This window comes from Lynx rufus, unplaced genomic scaffold, assembly GCF_022079265.1.
Source record: "Lynx rufus isolate CCGP_SWC_20201006 ecotype Redwood Valley unplaced genomic scaffold, mLynRuf1.p SCAF_8, whole genome shotgun sequence".
NCBI lineage: Eukaryota > Metazoa > Chordata > Mammalia > Carnivora > Felidae > Lynx > Lynx rufus.
Window position 1 is genome coordinate 113548594 of NW_025814896.1, and position 20933 is coordinate 113569526.

Here is a 20933-nt window from a genome sequence, read left to right on the forward strand (position 1 = left end):
CCCACGCCCCACAGCTCAGGCGAGAACACACCAGCACGCTGCGGGCATCCACCCGGGTGACTCCCTGGGCTCCCAAGACTCCGCTTCACAGCCAACACCCACCAAGTCCTGAGACGCCACCCCCCAAGCTCCTCCTGCGCCCATCTCGCTCCAATATTCGCACATGCGTACACCCAATAAAGAGAAGTTAGAGCGCTCCCCCTCGAGGTAGGTCCCCACGCCCAGCTGCCACGCAGCCAGTCCTCCTGCCCTTCTTCGGGCCACCGGCTTCGCTATTCGCTAATACGCATGTGTAACACGGTGCCGCCCAGCACCCCTTTAGCCGGCAGGGGTGGGGCGGAGGGCGGGACCGAGTTTCTTGCGCACGCTCCGGGCATGCGCAGTGCAGCGGTTGAGGCGCCAGCTGTCGACTTGGAAGTTCCGGGGAGGCAGCGCATGCGCGAGTGTACGCGTTGCCGGCGAAGAGGGGAGCCTGACGACTCGGAAATTTGAATACCACAGTAGCATGGAGTGTGACCTCATGGAGACTGACATCTTGGAGTCGTTGGAAGATCTGGGGTAAGACTGCCAGGGTACGGGTCTCCTAAACCTCACACTGCCGGCCCCCGGGAACACCTCCTCCGCCCCAGTCGGGGACACCTGCCTTTCCACGCCGCACCCGGTGGCTCCTGGCTGTCGCCTCCATATGGCTCCGGGACCCCAATGCCACGTCCACTGTCTGCCCTGCCGGGTCGGGGCCCTCCTAACGCGACGACCGTAGGCCTGCCCTGTGCTCCCTGCAGCCGAGTTATCCGCAGCGTTTGTCAGTCATGCGTGTCATTGTCTGGGCTCTGGGTTCTCGCCACCCCCCTCCCCGAGCTTCTCTTCTTGCTCCCCATCGTCTTGCCCTACCCCCTCACTCTGGAGGTTGCCAAAGTTGATTCTCTTTTTTCCTACTCGTTCTCCAAACTTCTGCACGTGTCCTGAGCCCCTGCTCCTACGCCACCCCATTTTCTATCAAAAAAATCTCCTTTGCCCAGTCATCTCTGCATGCACTCAGGGTTCCCTAAGCCACATGCCTGCATCCATTCCGCTAGCCACCTCACTTATGTACCTAACCTGTCACCACCTTCATGGGAACCACTTGCTGTTTCCCCTGACAGTGACACTCTAAGCCACCATTAGTCCCTACCCTTAGAGTTCTCTTCAGCCACCACATCCCCTGCATGTTTGTTGTGCATTTTGTCTCTTCTTACAGTTACCCAACCATGATTTAGTATCTAGAAGCTGGGAATAGGGTTTCTGATCTCTCTGGGTCACTGAGATCAGTGTACTCTATTAAAACTTGAGAATTTAGAACCTTTTGGACTACGGGTGGTTCCAGAAATAAACTGTGGAATTACATTATGTGTCTACACGTAAATGGTGTCCAAAAATACAGATTTAGCTAGCTGTATTTATAAAATAACAAGTCCTTTGTCAAAACTCTCCCCAAGGGTGTTCATGATATGGAAACCTTTGGGGGAACCTTTCTTTAGGAAAGTCCACCGACGGGGCCCCTGGGTGGCTTAGTCGGTTAAGCTCGGACTCTGGTTTATGTCATGATATCACGGTCAGTGAGTTCAAGCCCCGCATCGGGCTCTGTGCTGACAGCTCAGAGCCTGGCGCCTGCTTCAGATTCTGTCTCCCTCTCTCTGCCCTTTCCCCACTTGCGCTCGCTCGCACTGTCTCTCTCTCTGTCTCAAAAATAAATATTTTAAAAAGTTAAAAAAAAAAAAAAAGGAAAGGAAAGGACACCATGAGGTTCTCAGAGTCTGCCCATTTAAGTAACTTGCTGTCCTGGTAGAAATTTTTGGGAAAAGAATTGGTGGTGTTTATCTTTTTTTGTTACAGTGAATTATCATTGTCTCTCTCTTTGGAGCTTGCTCTGAATTTTCAGAATATTCCAGACTTTAGGGGGCTTATTTCTTTGATTAGAGTATAGGTAAAAGTCACATTCAGCAAAATGGTCTCTTTGGCAGACATCTCAGACTAAATTGATTGCTCACATATGAATCCATTCATTCAGTAAACATTTTTAAGGAGCACTTGTGCTCTGGGGCAGTGTTGGGCTGATCATTTACTAGCCCAAAGTGAGGTAGAAGAGAAATTCACACTGTGAGAAAATGCTGTGAAAACTGAGGACGAAGTTCTCTTTACACTTGGAAAGCAAATAAAGTCCCAAAAGCTTCCTAGAAGAAATGACACTTAAGGTTAGCATTGAAGGAGTAGTAGACTGAGGGAAGAGAGCCTTATTTAAATGTAGTCATTCTGCTTGGGTAGATGTTGCCTAAAGAATTGGTGGTGGATGCTGTTTCTTCCCATTATTGTTCTACTCTTCACTGTATTTTCTGGAGTACTAAAAAAGTAGTTGTTACTGTAATCATTGTAATCAAGTAAACATTTGAGATGGGTTGTAATGTACAGCCCATCAGATTGAACCATCAGATTTTCTGAAAACTTTGCTATAAATTTTAAGCAAAACTACTGAGTTTGATGACATTCAGTCATTAAAATTCAGGCCTAATTGATGGACATGTACGTTTAAAGGATTCACTGAGAATTACTACAATTTAAATGACTATCGTTTATCTTTAATCTGGCGCACAGTACAAATTCAATAACTATTTGTAGAATAAACTAACATTCTAAATGTGTAACACAAGGAGACATTTGTAGGCCTAGTCTCTATATTGCAGTATCTAATAATTTGTGGGTTGAATCTAGATGCCAGACTATATAATCTCACTTTTTGTGTAAGGTTTTTTTCCATTCAATTCAGTGTATAAACACTTAAGTGCATTTTAAAAGAACCAAATTATTGTCATTTCTCGAACATCTCTGTACCTCCAAACTTCAAATTATCTTAAGCATACTTAATGTTCATCTTTAATAACAGTGTTTTTATCAGTATTTCACTTAAAAGATAAAATAATCTTCTGAAGAACATATATTTTAAAATTGCTTTGAGAATGACAGGATCTTTGGTTCTAGTTATATTCTAGGCTGGGGTTCATTATTACTGTTGTCTTTTATGAATATGTGAACATTTAATAATATTTTAAGATTATGCTTTAATCACTTAAAAAGGGTTAGGATTCAGATGCACCAGTGCCCAGACATCAGCTTGCCAGCAGTTATTCATGTTTTAAATAAATCCAGACATTTCTTGAGTACTAGTATGTCTTAATAGTCTTAACTGTCATTAAATATAGAAAAAGCAAATAATTGATTAACTGACAAGTTTTTGCTTTTAAAGAAAGTCATTAAAAAATTATCTAATTCAGGGGCGCCTGGGTGGCGCAGTCGGTTAAGCATCCGACATCAGCCAGGTCACGATCTCGCGGTCCGTGAGTTCGAGCCCCGCGTCGGGCTCTGGGCTGATGGCTCGGAGCCTGGAGCCTGTTTCCGATTCTGTGTCTCCCTCTCTCTCTGCCCCTCCCCTGTTCATGCTCTGTCTCTCTCTGTCCCAAAAATAAATAAAAAACGTTGAAAAAAAAAATTAAAAAAAAAAAAAATTATCTAATTCATTTCTGGAAAAAATTCTAGAAAAGATAACCTAAGTTATATTTCTGAAATTGTAAACTGTAGTATAATGAGCTATCACTTTTTAATGTTTTAAGTTCAATTAAGTTAAAGTAAGAAAATCTTTGTACAATAAGAGCTTTCAGTGAATGGATAGAAGTTGACATAATTTAGTAGTGTATATGATTCTATTAAATACTCCTATGTATTTTGAAGAATTGAAATGCTATTACCAAGTAGCTTATTTTTCTAATCGATTTTGTTAGATTAAAATTAAAAACTTAAATTTTATTTTCTGTAAATTTTATTTGTATTTGCAGGTTTAGAAATTGGTCCTCTAACTACAAATAATACATAGATAAATTGTATAAAATATTAGGTGTGATTTTATATTCTTCTGAAGTACAATTTTTTACTTACCAGTTACAAGGGTCCATTGTTGGAAGATGGCGCTCTGTCTCAGGCAGTCTGTGCTGGAGCCAGTTCCCCTGAGTTTACCAAACTCTGTGCTTGGCTGGTGTCTGAATTAAGAGTGTTCTGTAAACTAGAGGAAAATGTGCAAGCAACTAACAGTAAGTAAACATTCAGTTTTAGGTGCAAAACATAAAATTAAAATCGGGGTATTGTCAGTTGAACATTATTAGTACTAAACCTGAAATTTTAAGTTTTTTCTAAGTGTAAAAAGAAAAAAAAAACATTAAAAGTTGAAGTTAAGTGAAAGTTGAAAAGATCTTATTACTGAGATACAGAAATGGGAGACAAATATTGCATATATGAACTTTCCATTCTTTGTAAAACATGACTTGTGAGCTCTTAAATTGGTGGCTAGAACTCAAAGTTGGAATGTTTTTCTTAGGACCACTAGATTCCAGGAAGACGTGTGGCATGTAAAGTAAATGCATTACAGTTCTTTTATACATGGGAAGAAAGAGAACACTTTCTTAAGAAGTTTTCTGTATCGCAGAAATGTATCACTAGATCCACCACAATCAGATGCAGCACCATCAGATTTACGGTGTTGAGAGCTGTTTTATACTTGCCAATTTTGTTATTGTATTAGCACTACTTTGTTTATTCTGCAAAAGAGACAGAAGCTTGGAACCTAACACTACACCATCTGGCTCCCTCCTACCATAGGTAAACCTACAATGGGAGACAAAGATAAATGCCTACTTGTTAACCTACGCTCATGGAGAACTATACACATACTCCCCACCCACACCCGACACAATCCCATTTGAAGAGCTCACGTTTTTACATGTTTAGTACATTTAATGTGCACATGTTAGTTGCAGCCGTTTCCAATTATTAAGGACACTGTAGCGTAACAGTAATGATAGCATGGCTTACATTTATTGAGCATTATGTTCTAAGCATTTTCTATGTGTTAACTCATTTAAAACCTGAGGCAGGTTTTATTGCTCTTTTATACATGAAACAAGAAAGCACAGCTAGGTTAAATGCGTTGTCTGAGGTCACACAACTAGTGCATGATATCACCAGAGTTCAACCCCAGCAGTCAAGATTGGGGGTCAGTACTCTTAATACTGCCTCTTGGCCTCACATTTCAGAAACTATAGGAACTTGTGAAAACATGTATACTAGATGATAACTATAACCTGGAGCCCCTTTCAAAAGAAAACATCTCATAGAAGCCAACAAACAAAACAGGTAAAATGTACCTATTTGGTTGAAGTTAAGAGGGAGTATGTTTAACACAAGTCTCTCCTCCTCCCTGGCTCCTTGTAAAGGAGTTATTTGGAATTTGAGTTTACAGAACAGTTTGCAAAACAGTAATACAGCCTTCCCATTTTACAGATGAGAAAATGAACTCAGATCAAGTGATTCAGAGTTTGTTGATTTTTGCCCCTGTGTGATAGAAAGCCATTAGAAAGAATGGTAAGGAAGAAGGGGCATTGTTTTTCCTTGGTTCATGAGATAAACTCTGTATTTTACGTGTTATGGGAATACAGAACTAGAAGTCATGTTTGCTAACTTCAGATTTAATCTCATTGGGAATGTTAGACACAAATGGAACCACTGGAGGTTAGTACAGTAATTCAGTGCTTCACTTTATGGTTCACAGCAGGAGGAAATCAGTGAGCGCAGCAGCACTTGGGGAAGGTTCTAGCAAGGACCAAGACCACTGGGCTTTGATGGGCAGGTGAGGTTTGATAGATGAGAAGCACATAGAGGGCATATCAATCGCAGGGAATAACTTAAGTGAAGGCACAGACGTGGAAATGAGTCTGCCTGTTCCTTCGACAGTGAGGAGACTGGCGTGGCACAAATGGAATATTTGTGGAGGTAGAGGGTAACTACTATACATATGTCATAGGTACTACTACATAGCAGTTTGCAGGGAAGGTAAAGTGGAGAAGCCATGAAGAAGAATCTTTAAGGGCAGACAGATAATTAGATTAGGTGAGGTAGAAATTAGGAAACCATTAAAGATTCTCCAATAAGGGAATAACCTAATGAAAACTTCTCAAGAACAGAAGTTGGCAGTGGTGTGAGAAAGGAAGGATTTAGAAGTCAAAGTAACTTGTGTTAGGAATATCCTGTTAAAACTTTCAACTTACATATATAACTTTTATGCTAATAAGAAAAACAATTTTTATTAAACAAGGTTATCTTAATTCTTAAAAGGCCCGAGTGAAGCTGAAGAATTCCAGCTTGAGGTGAGTGGGCTACTAGGGGAGATGAACTGTCCATATCTTTCACTGACATCTGGGGATGTGACCAAGCGCCTTCTCGTTCAGAAGAACTGCCTCCTTTTGCTCAGTAAGTTCATAGCTACTAGAATGTAGCTGTTATTTTTTATTCATGTTTTCTTTGACTAATAAACTGGCTGTTTACTATTTCATTACGGATTGAAATCAGAATGCTACATATTTTAAAGAAAACTATTACATTTTCAACTTAGAAGCTAATCGTGGTCCTGTGCACTGGTAGCAGCGTTGTTTTGTAATTACTCCTCTTTTATCATTTAACTTTCCTGGTACTCGAAGTATTATGCTTCACCTGATGTGACCGTAGGTAGTGCCCAGTATTCAAGTGTGTGATCATTAAACCTTAGCGTTCTGGACTGGAAGCACATTTTAAAACAGACTAGGAAGGTAGTGTGGGAATAATGAAGATTTTTTAAAAAAATTAAAGTGTTGTATATTGTGGGTATTTCTTTGTGGCTGGGTAATTGGGGGTTTTGGTTTTGTTTGTAAATCTATCAAATTACAATGTAAAATTTTCTGGAGTAGTATTTGAATTTTTCCTGCACTTACTGATCATTCTGGGAAATAAATTGTTACAAAAACTTCTTTCTTTCCATGTTTTTTGTATACTAACTACGATTTCTTTCTTCACCCTGAAAAACAGTAAGTAGACTCACAAATTTTATTGCCTTAAGTGAACCCTACAGTAAACACAGCCAGTAGTCTTAACTCACAAGTTTTGTAGCATCTGAGACACATTTAGATTAAGCTTTGGTTAAGTGAATATTATAGTTCTTATTATGACATAAATAGGTCAGGGTTTTTAAAATATTGTCTTTATAACTGTGGTTTCTGAATAATGTGACAGCTCTAATTTTGAAAGTTCAGTTTTTTAAAAATGGTGTTCATAGCCATTATACCCAGACACTGAGTTATTCCAGGATCACTTTCATAATTTCCCCTTTGTTGAATGATTTTTTGGGGGTGGAGGGGGGTATACACATAAGGTTAGATACTGCTTGAAATACTAATACTGCTGCATGTAGTTCTTAGGTGTGCATTCAGTATCCTTCAAATTGTGCAGTTTCTAGAACTGGCTCAGCCACAGTGTACTCACTCGTTCTTCCTTTGTAACACTGCTTACCAAAACCTAGTATTTGGCACTCGGGATATGTTATCTTACATAGGAAGATAAGAACTTTATGGAAAGCTTAGTAATGATCATGAATAACTAATGTTTTCAAAGAGCTAAGAGTTGGGCCTTTTTAGTGTTCATACTTATAAAAACCATTTTGAATATAAATCTTTATAAAATGCCTTTGACTCTTTCCTGTTTCTTAAGCAGACTGCACTGAATATTATTTTGGACTCGGGGTCATAATTTATAGACTTTAATTTTTTTTTAATGTTTATTTTTGAGACAGAGACAGAGCATGAACGGGGGAGGGGCAGAGAGAGAGAGACACAGAATGCAAAGCAGGCTCCAGTCTCTGAGCTGTCAGCACAGAGCCCAATGCAGGGCTCGAACTCACAGACCGTGAGATCATGACCTGAGCCAAAGTCAGAGCCCGACTGAGCACCCAGGCGCCCCTAGACTTTATTTTAATGTGCTATCAACTCAAAAGCTCATCAGTAATATACAACTGTTTGCTTCTCAACTAAATGACTAAACCAACTAAAGGTTATGCTGCTCTTGGAATTCATGCACATATACATTACTCCCTCCTCTATCTTTGCTTCTGCTGTTTCCCCTTTAAAATATTCCCCTCAGTTTGTATTCCCTCTGTCATGCTAGTATTTATGTACATGTGCTCATTTTCTTTTCGCTCTGTATAAATATTTCTCATCTTTCCAAGTATCAGTTGTCACATCTTAATGCTATAATTTTACTTCTCCAGCACCCTTGAACTTCTTAATTTGAAGCTTTTAATATATTGTGTTCCAAAGGGGAATATAACCAATCTCGTTAGAATTGTTAGTAGACTAGACTTTGAATGAGTGGCTAAAAAACTCTCCTATGTCCGGTTAAGAAGTTTTAGCTGTTCATTGCCTGTCTGGTTGTCCAATTATTTCCCTTAGGTAAAATAAGTCAGATATCGGAGTTCTTAATAGATGAAGAATTATTCATCTTTTTATGCATATATTCTTTATTCCTAACTAGATTGCCAGTAGAGATCATCTGTTTTGTTTTGTATTATATTTCCAGTACCCTTCCTAGTACTTTGAACTTCAGTTACAGTTAATGTTTTTTTTTGATGGAAATTGTATTGGTGAACTAATTTTATGGATGCCTGAGCTATGTTGTCCCAAATTTGGAGAACCAGTTTATTAAATCATGATTTTCTAGAACAAGGGTTGGCAAACTTTTTCTTTAAAAGGACGAGGCGGTGAATATTTTCAGCTTCGTAGGCCATAAGGTCTTTGTCACAACTCCTTAACTCTGCTGTTGTAGCATATACCAGCCAGAGAGGTTATGGAAATGATCATGGTAGTGTTCCAGTAAAACTTTATTTAGAAAAACAGTGGTTATTTTCATGACCATGGAGTTTTACTTTTTTGATCTTTTAACTCATACAGTTTGCTGTATGGAACACATTAAGATTTTATCAAAACCATTTAGAATGACCTTTCCAGCAGCTTGGCTGTTATTTATTGTTCTAGCATAACACCTTGGGTATAGGAAATGAGATACCCAAGCTGATCATTCTTTGGTATTTCTCATAGGGCTTAAGAGCCCTATGGCTTTTTCCAAAATGTCCAAAAATGTCTTTTTCCAAAACTCTCTTTCTAATGTCAGAAGGTTCTCACTTTGTCACATAACCGGAAATCCTGAGATCCAAATGATTATTAATCATCTTCCATAAAAATTTAAGTGTCCTTGGGAAGGTTAAAGAAATAAGAGTGAATATTTTATACCTTCAGTCACCTGAAGCAGATTGCAGCCCTCATTATACCTGGCTGAAATCAACACATAAGGGGATGATATTGATACAGAAGGACTCTGCCAAGGAAAGCTTTGAAAGTTCTGTTGATGTTTTTCAGGGGAGTTGGGGGGAGTAGGGAGAGAAGGAGGAAGGTAGGGGAAAGGGAATATTGAGAAGATCAAAGATAGAAGAGGGGTTTCTTTAAACAGCCAGAGAGGGGGGCAATTAGGCTACTGGAGGCCGTGAGAAAGGATCTTTGGGGAATTTCGTGCCTTTCCCCTTTTGTAAGTTAAGTTTTTATTACTTGAAAATGTTTTATGCCAGTTCTGAACAGACTACCTAAGTTTTGGAACGTAAGAGAGCAAGAGAGTTCCATCACTGCTGCATGTCAGTAGTGAGAAGTAAAAAAAAAAATAACCAGTTTCAACTGTTGCTGAGGATTGCCACCTGCCACCTTTGGTAAATTTGTTAGCAGATGCCAACCCCTGTTCTGGATAGTGGGATAACACAGATCCAGATTTTTAGATGTGATCTACCTTGTTACTTTGGTTTCAAAGAAGAATCACTTATTTTAAATCACCCTTTAAACATATATTGATTAAATACCTGAACTACAGAACCAGTTTATATGTTATGTCATTTGCAGGTAAAAATGGTTTTCTTTTCTTGTTTTTATCCATTCTTGCAGCTTTAAAAGTTACGTATCACTAGGTCTATAGAGTTGTGACTCCAGACTTATGACTATTAACTGTAGCTGTATCTCATTTTGAAATCTTATTTTGTTTACTTCAGCATACCTCATCTCAGAACTAGAAGCTGCCAGAATGCTCTGTGTGAATACTCCTCCAAAAAAAGCTCAAGAAGGAGGCGGTAGTGAGGTCTTTCAAGAGTTGAAAGGCATATGTATTGCTCTAGGAATGTCCAAACCTCCAGCCAATATAACTATGTTCCAATTCTTCAGCGGGATTGAAAAAAAAGTAAGACCTTTAGTACCAGATTGTAGTGTATTAAAGGCATAGTCCTACATTTGTTTGAAATGAAGCAAGTTAATTTCTCTAAATGGGAACCTAATGTGCATATTATTGTTACTAAATGAGTTTTGGGTTTTAAATCCTAGATACCTTAAAGAGAAATTAGTGTTTTACTATTTTTTTAAACTTGTGAGCATGTTTCTTTTTCAAAAAGGAAGCTTTACGCTTTGACTTATAAACTGAAATAAGCTAGGTATAATGTAAAAAGAATTAAGACTTAAGTCCTTTTTAAAATTTTATCACTGCACTTTGAGGCAATTAATTTTTAAGGTCTTTATCATTAAATGTTATCACCTTCCTTTCCATTGACTGGACAGAAAAGGATGTCAATGTTTTTGGTTTTTTAATCCAGTCACTTTGAGTCTTACATGTTTCAGATGGCAAGCTAGGTTTGTTGACCACTACTAACAACCTAGTATGTGAAAATAAGTCAGAATTATTTTTATGCCACATGTAATCTACAGTTAAGAGGTTTTAAAAATATAATTGACTAGGAATAAGCAATTTTAATAAATATAAGAGAATGGTATTTGTTATAGCAGAGTTATTCTCTGTATGCATATCTGCTGGACTCTAAGAATTGGTACATTTGCATTGTGGGGTCAGTGGACACCATGATGCACAAATTCGGCTGAACTCTACAGGGGAGCAGCACTGTATCCATAGTCTATATTTTCTGTGTGTTCATTCATCCATTCAGCAAATACCCATTGAGTGCCTACTGTTGTCAGGCACTGTTCTAGGTACAGTGAAGGAATCATGCTTCCATAGGCACTTGAGGAGTGGGACAAGTGAGTGTCTTTATCGTGTGGGTCTTGTACATTTCAAAACATCCTCCACCTTTGCCTCTGTCAGGAATCTTCTTTTGATGGCAAGATATGATGGGAAATGGGAAGATGAGGAAGATATGTTTTACTTTTAGATTTGTTTATTCATTCATTTATGTGTTTGTGTCAGTTAAAGGAGACCTTAGCAAAAGTTCCACCTAACCATGTGGGAAAGCCTTTATTGAAGAAGCCAATGGGACCAGCCCACTGGGTGAGTAGCAGTCATCTTGAGTAAACTCGGTAAAGAACCATCTACCTCTCTCATGGTGTTGACACTTATAGTTTGTGGTGTTTATGTTTTCTGATACGTAGTATCCTAGCTGGACATTCTCAGAATCAGTTTGTGAATCTTAAAATTTAGGCAGAATAATTTTATTTGTGTATGATTAGAAGCACTTACCTCATAATTTGTAAATATTTCACATAGCTAGTAAAAAATAAATTGCAGTCGAGTATGTTTCTAATTGCCAAATGGGTTGCCTTCAAGCCAAAAATGTCACTGGGCTAAGCTTCACACAGTGAAATATGGGAAGGCTTAATGAGAATTCTGTGCTTATTCTTTATTATGTTTTGAGACATTGTTTTGCCTATTTTTTCATCAACTTACTATAACTTTTAGTACTATATCAAGTAATTTGTTTTGTGCTAAGTGCTGGGGAATTAATTGGTTATGAATGAAGCAGACACAAGTTTCTGCCCTCTTGGAACAGGGGGTCAAGCAGATTTAAATTCTAACTGGTCTTTTAAATTTTGTTTTTAGGAAAAGATAGAAGCAATTAACCAAGCCGTAGCCAATGAATATGAAGTTCGGAGAAAGCTGCTAATAAAACGTTTGGATGTCACTGTCCAGTCTTTTGGCTGGTCTGACAGAGCTAAGGTACATACTAAATAATTTAAAAGAGCAGAGTATTTATAGACATGATCCTTAAACATTCCTAGCACAGGTTAGCTATGGTGGAGACTACAAGAGAAATGCATAGGAGACACATACAGGAATTTTTCTTCAATGAGTTGCTGAGTAGCAACTCTTCCAGCTATTCAGCAATAATGAAGAAAACATTTTTTTCAGGCTTTTCAATTTTTTTTTTTTTTTTAGCAAAACCGTATGTTTTAGGCCCTACTAAGAGTACCCATTTGTAAGAGAAATGGATAGAGTATTTAAAAATCGCTAAAATAGTAAATTTTGAAATCACTTGTTTGCTATACTTAAAGCTAACAATTTAATTTGTTACTTAAAGTGAGAAATACTGGATTTAGCAAGACCAGATATTACTGCGCATTTATAGAGAATTAGAGAATCTGGTAAGACTTCAGTTTTACTTCAGATTAAATGAGATAATCCAGGTAAAGATCTTGGTCATTCAACAGATATTTATTAAATATTAAATATCTACTATACGATCAGTAAGCGGAAAGAAATTGGCACACTTGACTAATTTGACCTCCTTAGAACCCTGAAGTGGAGCTGATCCTTGAATTTATGGGGAGGTTGGTCCAAATGTGTATGAGGTATTCCCTTAATAGTATATTCCTGTTTGAAAACAGATTTTTTTTCTGAATTTTAGTTAATTGACTCTGAAATGGTTTTTATTTAGTTCTCCGGTTATTTGCTAATAATATGTTATTTTCACCTGAAATCTTTAAACCTTAGCAAAGCTCTGTTTGTCTGCTACATTGTTGGGGTAGATATTTATCAACTTGCAATTCTTCAGTGTTGGAGAGGGGTCTTAGAGATCGGTCTTAATTCCCCTCATTTTCAACTGAAAGAAAATGGAGGCTTTGTCTGAGACCTCACAGCTACTTGGTAGCAACACATGCAGCAAATGGTTCTCTCCTGTGACTGTTGTAGGAAATACCAGAAACAATCATTTCACTCTCAGCGGGGTCCATGCACTTGAAACAAAAACCTTGCACCTCTTGTAGCTAGAAAACCGTCTACTGACTGATGTCAGTGCACTGACTGAGGCACTGACAAACCGCGGTCCTGAGTTTGGCATCGGCATGACAGCACAGGGCATCCTGACCCTGTGTGTTGGAGCTGCTGTTTCTCTCCCCATTTTGGACATCTCTAAAATAATCATGTTTAGTCTAAGTGATATTTAAGATCCTTTTGAACCATAATACACAGTGATTTTACACACTATATTAAATGTATTGGGGAAGATCAGCATTGTACAGATTACTTACACAAATCTTTTTTTTTTTTTGTTTCCTCTAACGGAATTTAGGTACTGATACCTCATTTTGAAACTTGGTTTTAAATAACTTCATAGAAATTACTTTACATGCACAAAATGAACTTGTTTCACATAATGAAATTTATGTACTTGTATCACTTTGAAATTGCATTTTAAATCAGTTTTATTTGCAACATAAAACTATTTTCTCAAAAGTGTTTGTTTCCATTCAACAAACAGTGAGTCGAGCACTTACTGTAGGTACAAGTGGCTATAAAAAAGAAATACAAGACATTCAGGAAACATTCCTCCAGACAAACTATGGATGACAATCTCTTTATCCTTTTAATTATTAAAGAAAACTTTTTCAAATAAAAAGTCACTGATCATCCCATTGTTTTAACCACAATAGCTGTTTTCATTTTTAGTATTATCTCCCTTCTTTTGTCTATATATACAATCATAAACTTTTTTACATTCTGTTTTTTCACATAATTTAAATATTTACCGTCCATATTTTAAGACCTGCGTATAACTGACACCAAATATTATGTCTTTGTGCTATTTTACTGTGTATCGTACTTGTAACTGTTGCTTCCAAAATTTAGTAGATTGGAGATTGCTGTTTCTCACATTTAGATTAATTTGTCTGGGAAACATTTCTTATATTTGTTTGAACTTTACTTTCTTGTGTGTGAAATTTCTCTTTATGTCCTTTGCTCATTTATCTTTTGCAGTCTTGTGTTTCACACACATCTAAGTGGCCTGCCCCGGTGTCCCAGTTTCCCAGTGTTTTGTGTCTCAGGAGCTGACTGTTTTAGTCATTAACTTATCCTTCTACTAAATGGTTAATGTACACCTTTTTTCCTTATTTATTACTTATAATAGAGGAAAGTATTACACAGGGGGATCACTTTGGAAGAAATGTGTCCTGTTAACATAATTAGTACAAATTAATCATAGCTAACATTTTTTCTCATTGTAAGTAAAGATGGGAAAATTAAAAAGCAAAATTACTGAAATGGTTTACATCCTTGTATCTACGTAGATAAAACAAATATGTTTGATCTGCGACCAATGGCAGGGGGGAACCTTTTTACCTTTTTGGCCCCACAATCCTAAAGGGAAGCCCCTTGACCCTTTGTATCTCCCTCCTAGCCACCTCCCAACATTATTCTTTGCTCTATTAGCAGGTCTCACAGTTGTATCTTCAGATAGTTATTGACTAGGTTGGAGCAGTGGTGAGTATAATGTTTCTCCTCCAACCTTAAACCTAGTAACATTATCAGACATTTGGGAAGTCTTGAACATATTTAATATCAGTGTTTCTTTTTCATTTTGAAAATTGACTTTTGTCTTTGAACACTTTGTTTCAACAGAGTCAGACAGAAAAATTAGCAAAGGTTTACCAGCCAAAACGCTCAGTCTTATCTCCTAAAAGTACTATTTCTGTTGCCCACCTTCTGGCTGCAAGACAGGACTTGTCGAAGATTTTAAGGACAAGCAGTGGCTCTATAAGAGAAAAGACTGCCTGTGCCATCAATAAGGTGATTAAAGTATCTTCACTTTTCTTTCACATACATTTATTTCTATTTATAAAAATACAGCAGTTTAAAACCTCTTTCTTACCCCATAGGTGTTGATGGGCAGGGTGCCTGACAGAGGAGGTAGACCCAACGAAATTGAACCTCCACCTCCAGAGATGCCACCATGGCAGAAAAGGCAAGATGGCCCCCAGCAGCAAGCAGGAGGCCGAGGAGGAGGGAGAGGTGGTTATGAACATTCCTCATATGGAGGACGAGGAGGTCATGAACAAGGAGGAGGGAGAGGTGGACGTGGTGGCTATGACCATGGTAGCCGCGGGGGAGGAAGAGGAAATAAGCATCAAGGAGGCTGGACGGATGGAGGGAGTGGAGGAGGAGGAGGTGGCTACCAAGATGGTGGTTATCGAGATTCAGGTTTCCAGCCAGGTGGCTATCATGGTGGTGGCCACAGTGGTAGTTATCAAGGTAGTGGTTATGGTGGCTTCCAAACATCTACATATACAGGAAGTGGTTACCAGGGTGGTGGGTACCAGCAGGACAATAGATACCAAGATGGTGGGCATCATAGTGATCGAGGCAGTGGTCGTGGAGGGAGAGGTGGTCGTGGAGGCCGGGGTGGACGTGGAGGCCAGGGAGGAGGTTGGGGAGGAAGGGGGAGCCAGAATTATCACCAAGGGGGACAGTTTGAACAGCACTTCCAGCATGGAGGTTATCAGTATAATCATTCTGGATTTGGACAGGGAAGACATTATACTAGTTGAGGCTACGGAACCTTACATTTTGCTAGAGCTCAAGTAATAGAAACTTAGTTTCAGAATTCTGAGTCCAGCATCAATTTTGAATTAATGTGAGACCACAGGTGGCAGGCAGATTCCTGCTTGGCATAAGTATTTGTAGGTCTTCATTCAATTCTGTTTTTGTTTTTTTTTTTTAAGGACTTACATAATGCAGTTTGTTTGAGAAACATATACAACCTCTCTCCTTTGTATGAAGAATTTTTTAAAAGGTAATTAAAATTGCCTTTAATTGACCAGTAGACTAATTCCACAGTCAGAACACGTGTACTTTTTGGGGAAGAAATTACTTGAATAAGTAGTTTTCAAAAAGCAGTTTTGAAAATGAGGATTCTCCTAGATTTTTTTAGATTTACAGCTAGGAAGCCTTCCTCATATTAACAGTCCATTTATATGTGTTTTCCTTGAAGTATTCTAATGCCTATTTTCCAAGCACAGTTCTGCCCCGATTGGCTTTTTATTCAGAGAGATTATGCCACATTTGCTTCATGATAGAACTTTGGGTCTGTTCCTATTAAATGAGCTCTTCTGCAGATAGCACATTCAGTAGCCTTATTCTTTTGATGGAATACTGTACCATATGCTCAACTCTGAAAACCTTGAACACGGCCAAAATCCGTAAAGATTATAAAAGCAAACTAAGTTGTGAACCTATAATACATGTAGGCATTTATATAGTATAGCAATTCAAACTGACCTGCATCCATTCAAAACAAGTTCCTCCTTAAACCTTATTTTTACTTGAAATCTGTTAGAAGAAACAGCAAACTGAAATTTGTTTTATGCACGAGTTAATACCACTGGCTCAGCAAATACAAAATTAGTTTGCTTGGGGCAGGAGACTTTTTTTGTAATGGAAGAAATGCACTACCAAGTAAGAGGACAGATTTTTGCTTAGTGCAGGAGGCCCTTTATTATTGCTGCAGAAAACAAAAGCCTGGCTGAGTTGATGTTTTACATTCTCCTTTACTGAAATCTACATGAAGCTTCGGGCTGGGTTTTTGTAAACGTAAACATTGTCAAGCTGTGAAAGAAAATGGCTGGAGGTGTGCTTTGTGTGAAAGGTGAGCAATAAAGTATCTGTATGTTCTCTCTCTGGTTTGAGTTTTCTTTTAGCTACTTTTAAAAACTGAATTATTGTGGATACTTGTTTCCAGCTTAAGAGCTAAGGGTTTGTTTCCCCAAAGATTATTGAGTGTTTCTTTAAAACATAATTTGTAATGAAAGATAATCCTTACCCTAAGGCCATAAATAATTGAAAAATACCTATTTCCAAATTTACCTTTCACTAGAACATTACAGCTAGAAAGCTTCACTACTCATTTCTGGCCACTGGGGGGAGCTGTTGTTACACAATGTATTAGGCAAAGATAAATTAATGACCCTAATCTTTCAGGGTTTTTTTTTTATTTTGCCATTCTTCCTATGAATGAAGGACATTTTTCTTAAAAGGAAGTGAATTGAAAATATGTTTGTAAAAACAGGAATAGTATTTCCTTTTCCTACTAAATGTCTTGCCATAGAATAGCAATATTCTTTTTTGCTATTGAGATAGGCACATTCTTTTGGTACCTAAAAACCATTTTAAAAGCCTACCTTGATCATTTTGTTAATTTTACCGGTTTTTTAGATTTTTTGGCAAGACTTTACCATCCTAAAAGGTTCAAACTTGAAGATAATTGAAAATACTCTTATTTATCATTAAAGATTTTAAGGTCTGTCTTGAAAGTTGTAATTATTGGTGTCTCTATGCTATTAAATATATTTAGTATGTATAGGGATGTCCTATCGGAAATAAAATTGTCAAGGTTTCACATCTTAACCTAGAATGTATTCTCAGTAGTTACCTTAACATTTGCTTTATCTGTTTTGTAACCAAAGAGTCCACAGTATACCTAATGAATATGTTTCATTCTTTTGACAAACATAATTTTGATTTATTTTGTGGTTAATAGACTGCTTTTCAAATTTGAGCATGTAAGCAAGCAAATACACATTTTTTTTATGATGGCTCTAAAATTTGCATCTCCGTTTTCTGCCTCAAACTAGCATTTTCCCCCCATTATAAACCCATAAAAAGATGGTCTTTTAGTTTCTCCTCTTTGACAGATTAAGTTCTCTCTGAATAGGGTATCTTTCAAACCACCAGTTAGTTTGTCATTATATTAAAATAAAGTTCTGAGATTTTGTATAGAGCGTGTATCGATTTTACACATATTCGTAACTTTAACTTGCAGTAAACAATAACTAGATTAGGGAATGTGGGAATTTCTTGGAGAAATAAGATAAATGTTTAGATGGGAATTTTTGACATATGAAATCTTAAAATACTGTTAACTTAGATTGAGAAAGAACCTTTTGTTAGTGCTTTTGTTTCTTCTCTGAACCAGAAACTAAAATAGCGTGTCCACATTTTCTGTGGAGATTATCTGACATCTGCCACTATCATTCTCATTTCTTGCTCTAGATCCAAACTGAGCTAGTATCCATCCAACTGTGCTGGACACAGAAGAGTTAAATAAGTTCTTGCTAAGGGAAACCATTTGAAATCATGTCTGTATATACTAACCTATTTTCCCACTGCCCAAATCACTTACATTCTATTGGATTTTTTTATGTTGTGCCCATTCTACCTTTCTGGATATTTTATTTACCTATATTATATCCTTTTGAAAATAGGTTTTAGACATATTCATAATACTTAACCATTCTGTCTTAAGTACTTTGGATGGTATTTGATTCATTATTTTTTAACAGGGCCATTGGGTTTACTTACAAAATACATTCATCACAGGGTACCTAATGTTATATAAAATGTCTTTTTTTCCCTGCTATTCTTGTTTCTCGTTGCTCACTGACATAATTATAATCATTAGAAATGTTCTTTTTGTTCAGTGCTCCATTTCCACAGTTGTATACATTAATGTATTCCTACAGTTCAAATCACTGATGGAGGCAGGTACACACGTCAGTGTTTGAACTCACTCACCTTGGGTACTTTTAGTCACCTGTAAAAGTATGTTGGTAAAGATGCTGCATAAACACAGCTCTTGGCATGAGAACTTTCCCAGTAAATCATTTACTTCCCACTAAATGTAAATGAAGAAACCTAGGGTGGAACTAGAATAAAACTTTTTTTTAAACATGTTCCCTAAGAATTTGAGGGAAGACCTTGAAAAAAATATGGAGGTAAGTTAGTCCTGCCTTGGAAAATGTCCAGTGGCAGAGCCAGAAACAGATAATTACAGAATATAATAAAAATGAAAGTTACACCAGGGTACTAGGGTAACACAGTGTTTAGTATTACTCCTATGACGTAGAAACATGGTAGAAGCCAGTTAATAGATGGCTCTACATCTCTTCCTAAGTAATTTGGACCTAGTTTATGTGCCTCAGTATACCAGCGTATGCAACATAGATCTGGATTCTATGTAAATCACTGACCGGAGAAGAGAATGGATTTAAGGAGAGGGCAACGATTGGAATCAGAAGCATATATTATATCCCATATAATAATAGGGAGGGGGATGATTTCAATCTGAAATTTGGGGACATGTCAGGAGACAGACTTGGGAATGATCAACATCCAGTGACTTTGCATTGGGATATTCAGAATAAGGACTCTGTATTAAATCACCAAAGAGGGGGAAAGGGCATTAGATCTTTCTAGATTAGACAGAATCTCGGAATCACTTAAGGAGTATTGCATCAGGGTCACAGAAGCAAGAGGAAAACAGCAGCAGCATGGGAATCTAGGTTTAGTAGTAACAGCAGTAGTCTGTTACCCTTCATCAAGAGCATTGTGTTACCCCAGTTTCACACAAAGAATGAAGCCCAGGATGGTTGTTGAGTAGACTACCAACATCCATGTAGGTAGTAAGCAGGAGAGCTAGAATCAAACCTAGGCTCCAGAGCTCAGTAACCAACAATTCCATATACTACAGGGATTCAGTGAACCAGAGCTTAAAATACCCATTATATCTTGTGACCTTTTCAATAGAATTTTCAGAACTAAAGCCAGCTTACTGGAGTTTGAGGAAGGAAAGACATGAAAGTAAATTTAGACTGTTTCCAGAATCTTCACTAGAGGAGGAGGACAGTAAAATAACAATGTAAAATTTAATGGAATGAAGTGTGCCCTGAGAGGTTACAAAAAGCCAAGGAAATTTTCAAGGAAATTTCAAGGAAATTTTCAAGTGAGTATCTTCAAGAACCCCAAAGGGTCAACTGCAGAATTCTCTGTGAATTCAAAGCAAACCTATCTATCACTGACTGTATCTTAATGCCATTTTTTAAATGAGGCATTTACAAGATAGTGGAGAAATTTTCTTGGGGAAAGTTTTGAAAAGTACAATCAGTTCCTCAGGACAAAAAGGTTTACTCCCAGCATAGCTTCCAGCACTTAACACAGCCTTAGCCAGCACTGGCTCTAATGTCTCCTGCATTAGATTCCTACAAAATCTTTTCCCAGTCAATGTACCAGTGGTACAGAAGACCAATCAGATTTCAACTACATTGGGGTGCTTGGGTGGCCCAGTGGGTTAAGCAACCAACTTCAGCTCAGGTCATGATCTCATGTTTCACGAGTTCGGGCCCCTCATCAGGCTCTGTGCTGACAGCTAGGAGCTCAGAGCCCTCTTTGGATCTGTGTCTCCCTCTCTCTCTCTCTGCCCCTCCCCTGCTCATGCTCAGTCTCTCTCTCTCAAAAATAAACATTTAAAAAATTTATTTTTAAAGTCAACTACATTAGTGCAAAACTATAAAGAAATTTGTTTCATTCTAACCTTCAATTTTCAGAAATCGCAACTGAAAGGGATAAGGGAGGGCTTTTTTGTAATCTTATTTACAATGATGCTGAGATAATAGTTTTAAATATTGCACCGCTAACAGTTACCTTCTTTCCCTGTTATTTAAGTGCTTTCCCATGGAAAAACAAAAGTAATAGAAAGCATGTCTCCTCTAGAGGCACATCTGTAACAGACTAGGGCAATGAAATGTATACCTGTATTAAAATTGAAAAGCAATGTGTGGATACAATATTTGCCTAACAATTCACTTAGAGCACCAGGAGATGGGTGTTCTGGATTCAGAACTTGAGTGCACTAACAATTATTAAGTATGATAATCTGTATAAAATGTCCACCATGATGTACAGTACATGGTATAAACTCAGTGTTTAGCTACTATCAATACATAAGTAATTACTGCTCAGGAACACCTTAAATAGAACCAAAGGGAGAATATCTCTCGTCCCTTCCTGGTTCAAGCTTGGAATAAATGTTTCAATTCTCCTTATTACAACTTCAAAACAGCCTAAATTATCTTGATATCCTACATACAGACCTATGATGCTTCTTAATTCTAGTTTTTGTCTAATAAGAG

The 20933-nt window shown here is 37.8% G+C and overlaps 1 protein-coding gene across 1 annotated transcript; it reads left to right on the forward strand.

Annotated features, from left to right (window-relative positions):
* The first annotated feature begins 452 nt into the window (after positions 1 to 452).
* Positions 453 to 16645, forward strand: FAM98A (family with sequence similarity 98 member A). The gene is made up of 8 exons (XM_047068978.1): positions 453 to 558; positions 3967 to 4115; positions 6193 to 6327; positions 9971 to 10155; positions 11167 to 11247; positions 11797 to 11913; positions 14593 to 14760; positions 14850 to 16645. Exons 1-8 carry the CDS (start codon positions 506 to 508, stop codon positions 15516 to 15518), a joined length of 1557 nt encoding a protein of 518 aa, XP_046924934.1. The 5' UTR covers positions 453 to 505; the 3' UTR covers positions 15519 to 16645.
* Positions 16646 to 20933: the final 4288 nt, after the last annotated feature.

What these genes read in the sequence shown, in the direction of transcription:
- FAM98A (XM_047068978.1), top strand. Translation starts at nt 506, where the DNA reads ATGGAGTGTGACCTCATGGAGACTGACATCTTGGAGTCGTTGGAAGAT. An exon ending in GAGTCGTTGGAAGATCTGGG is followed by an intron (nt 559 to 3,966) that starts GTAAGACTGCCA and finishes TTTACTTACCAG; the next exon opens with TTACAAGGGTCCATTGTTGG. An exon ending in CTGCCTGTGCCATCAATAAG is followed by an intron (nt 14,761 to 14,849) that starts GTGATTAAAGTA and finishes CTTACCCCATAG; the next exon opens with GTGTTGATGGGCAGGGTGCC.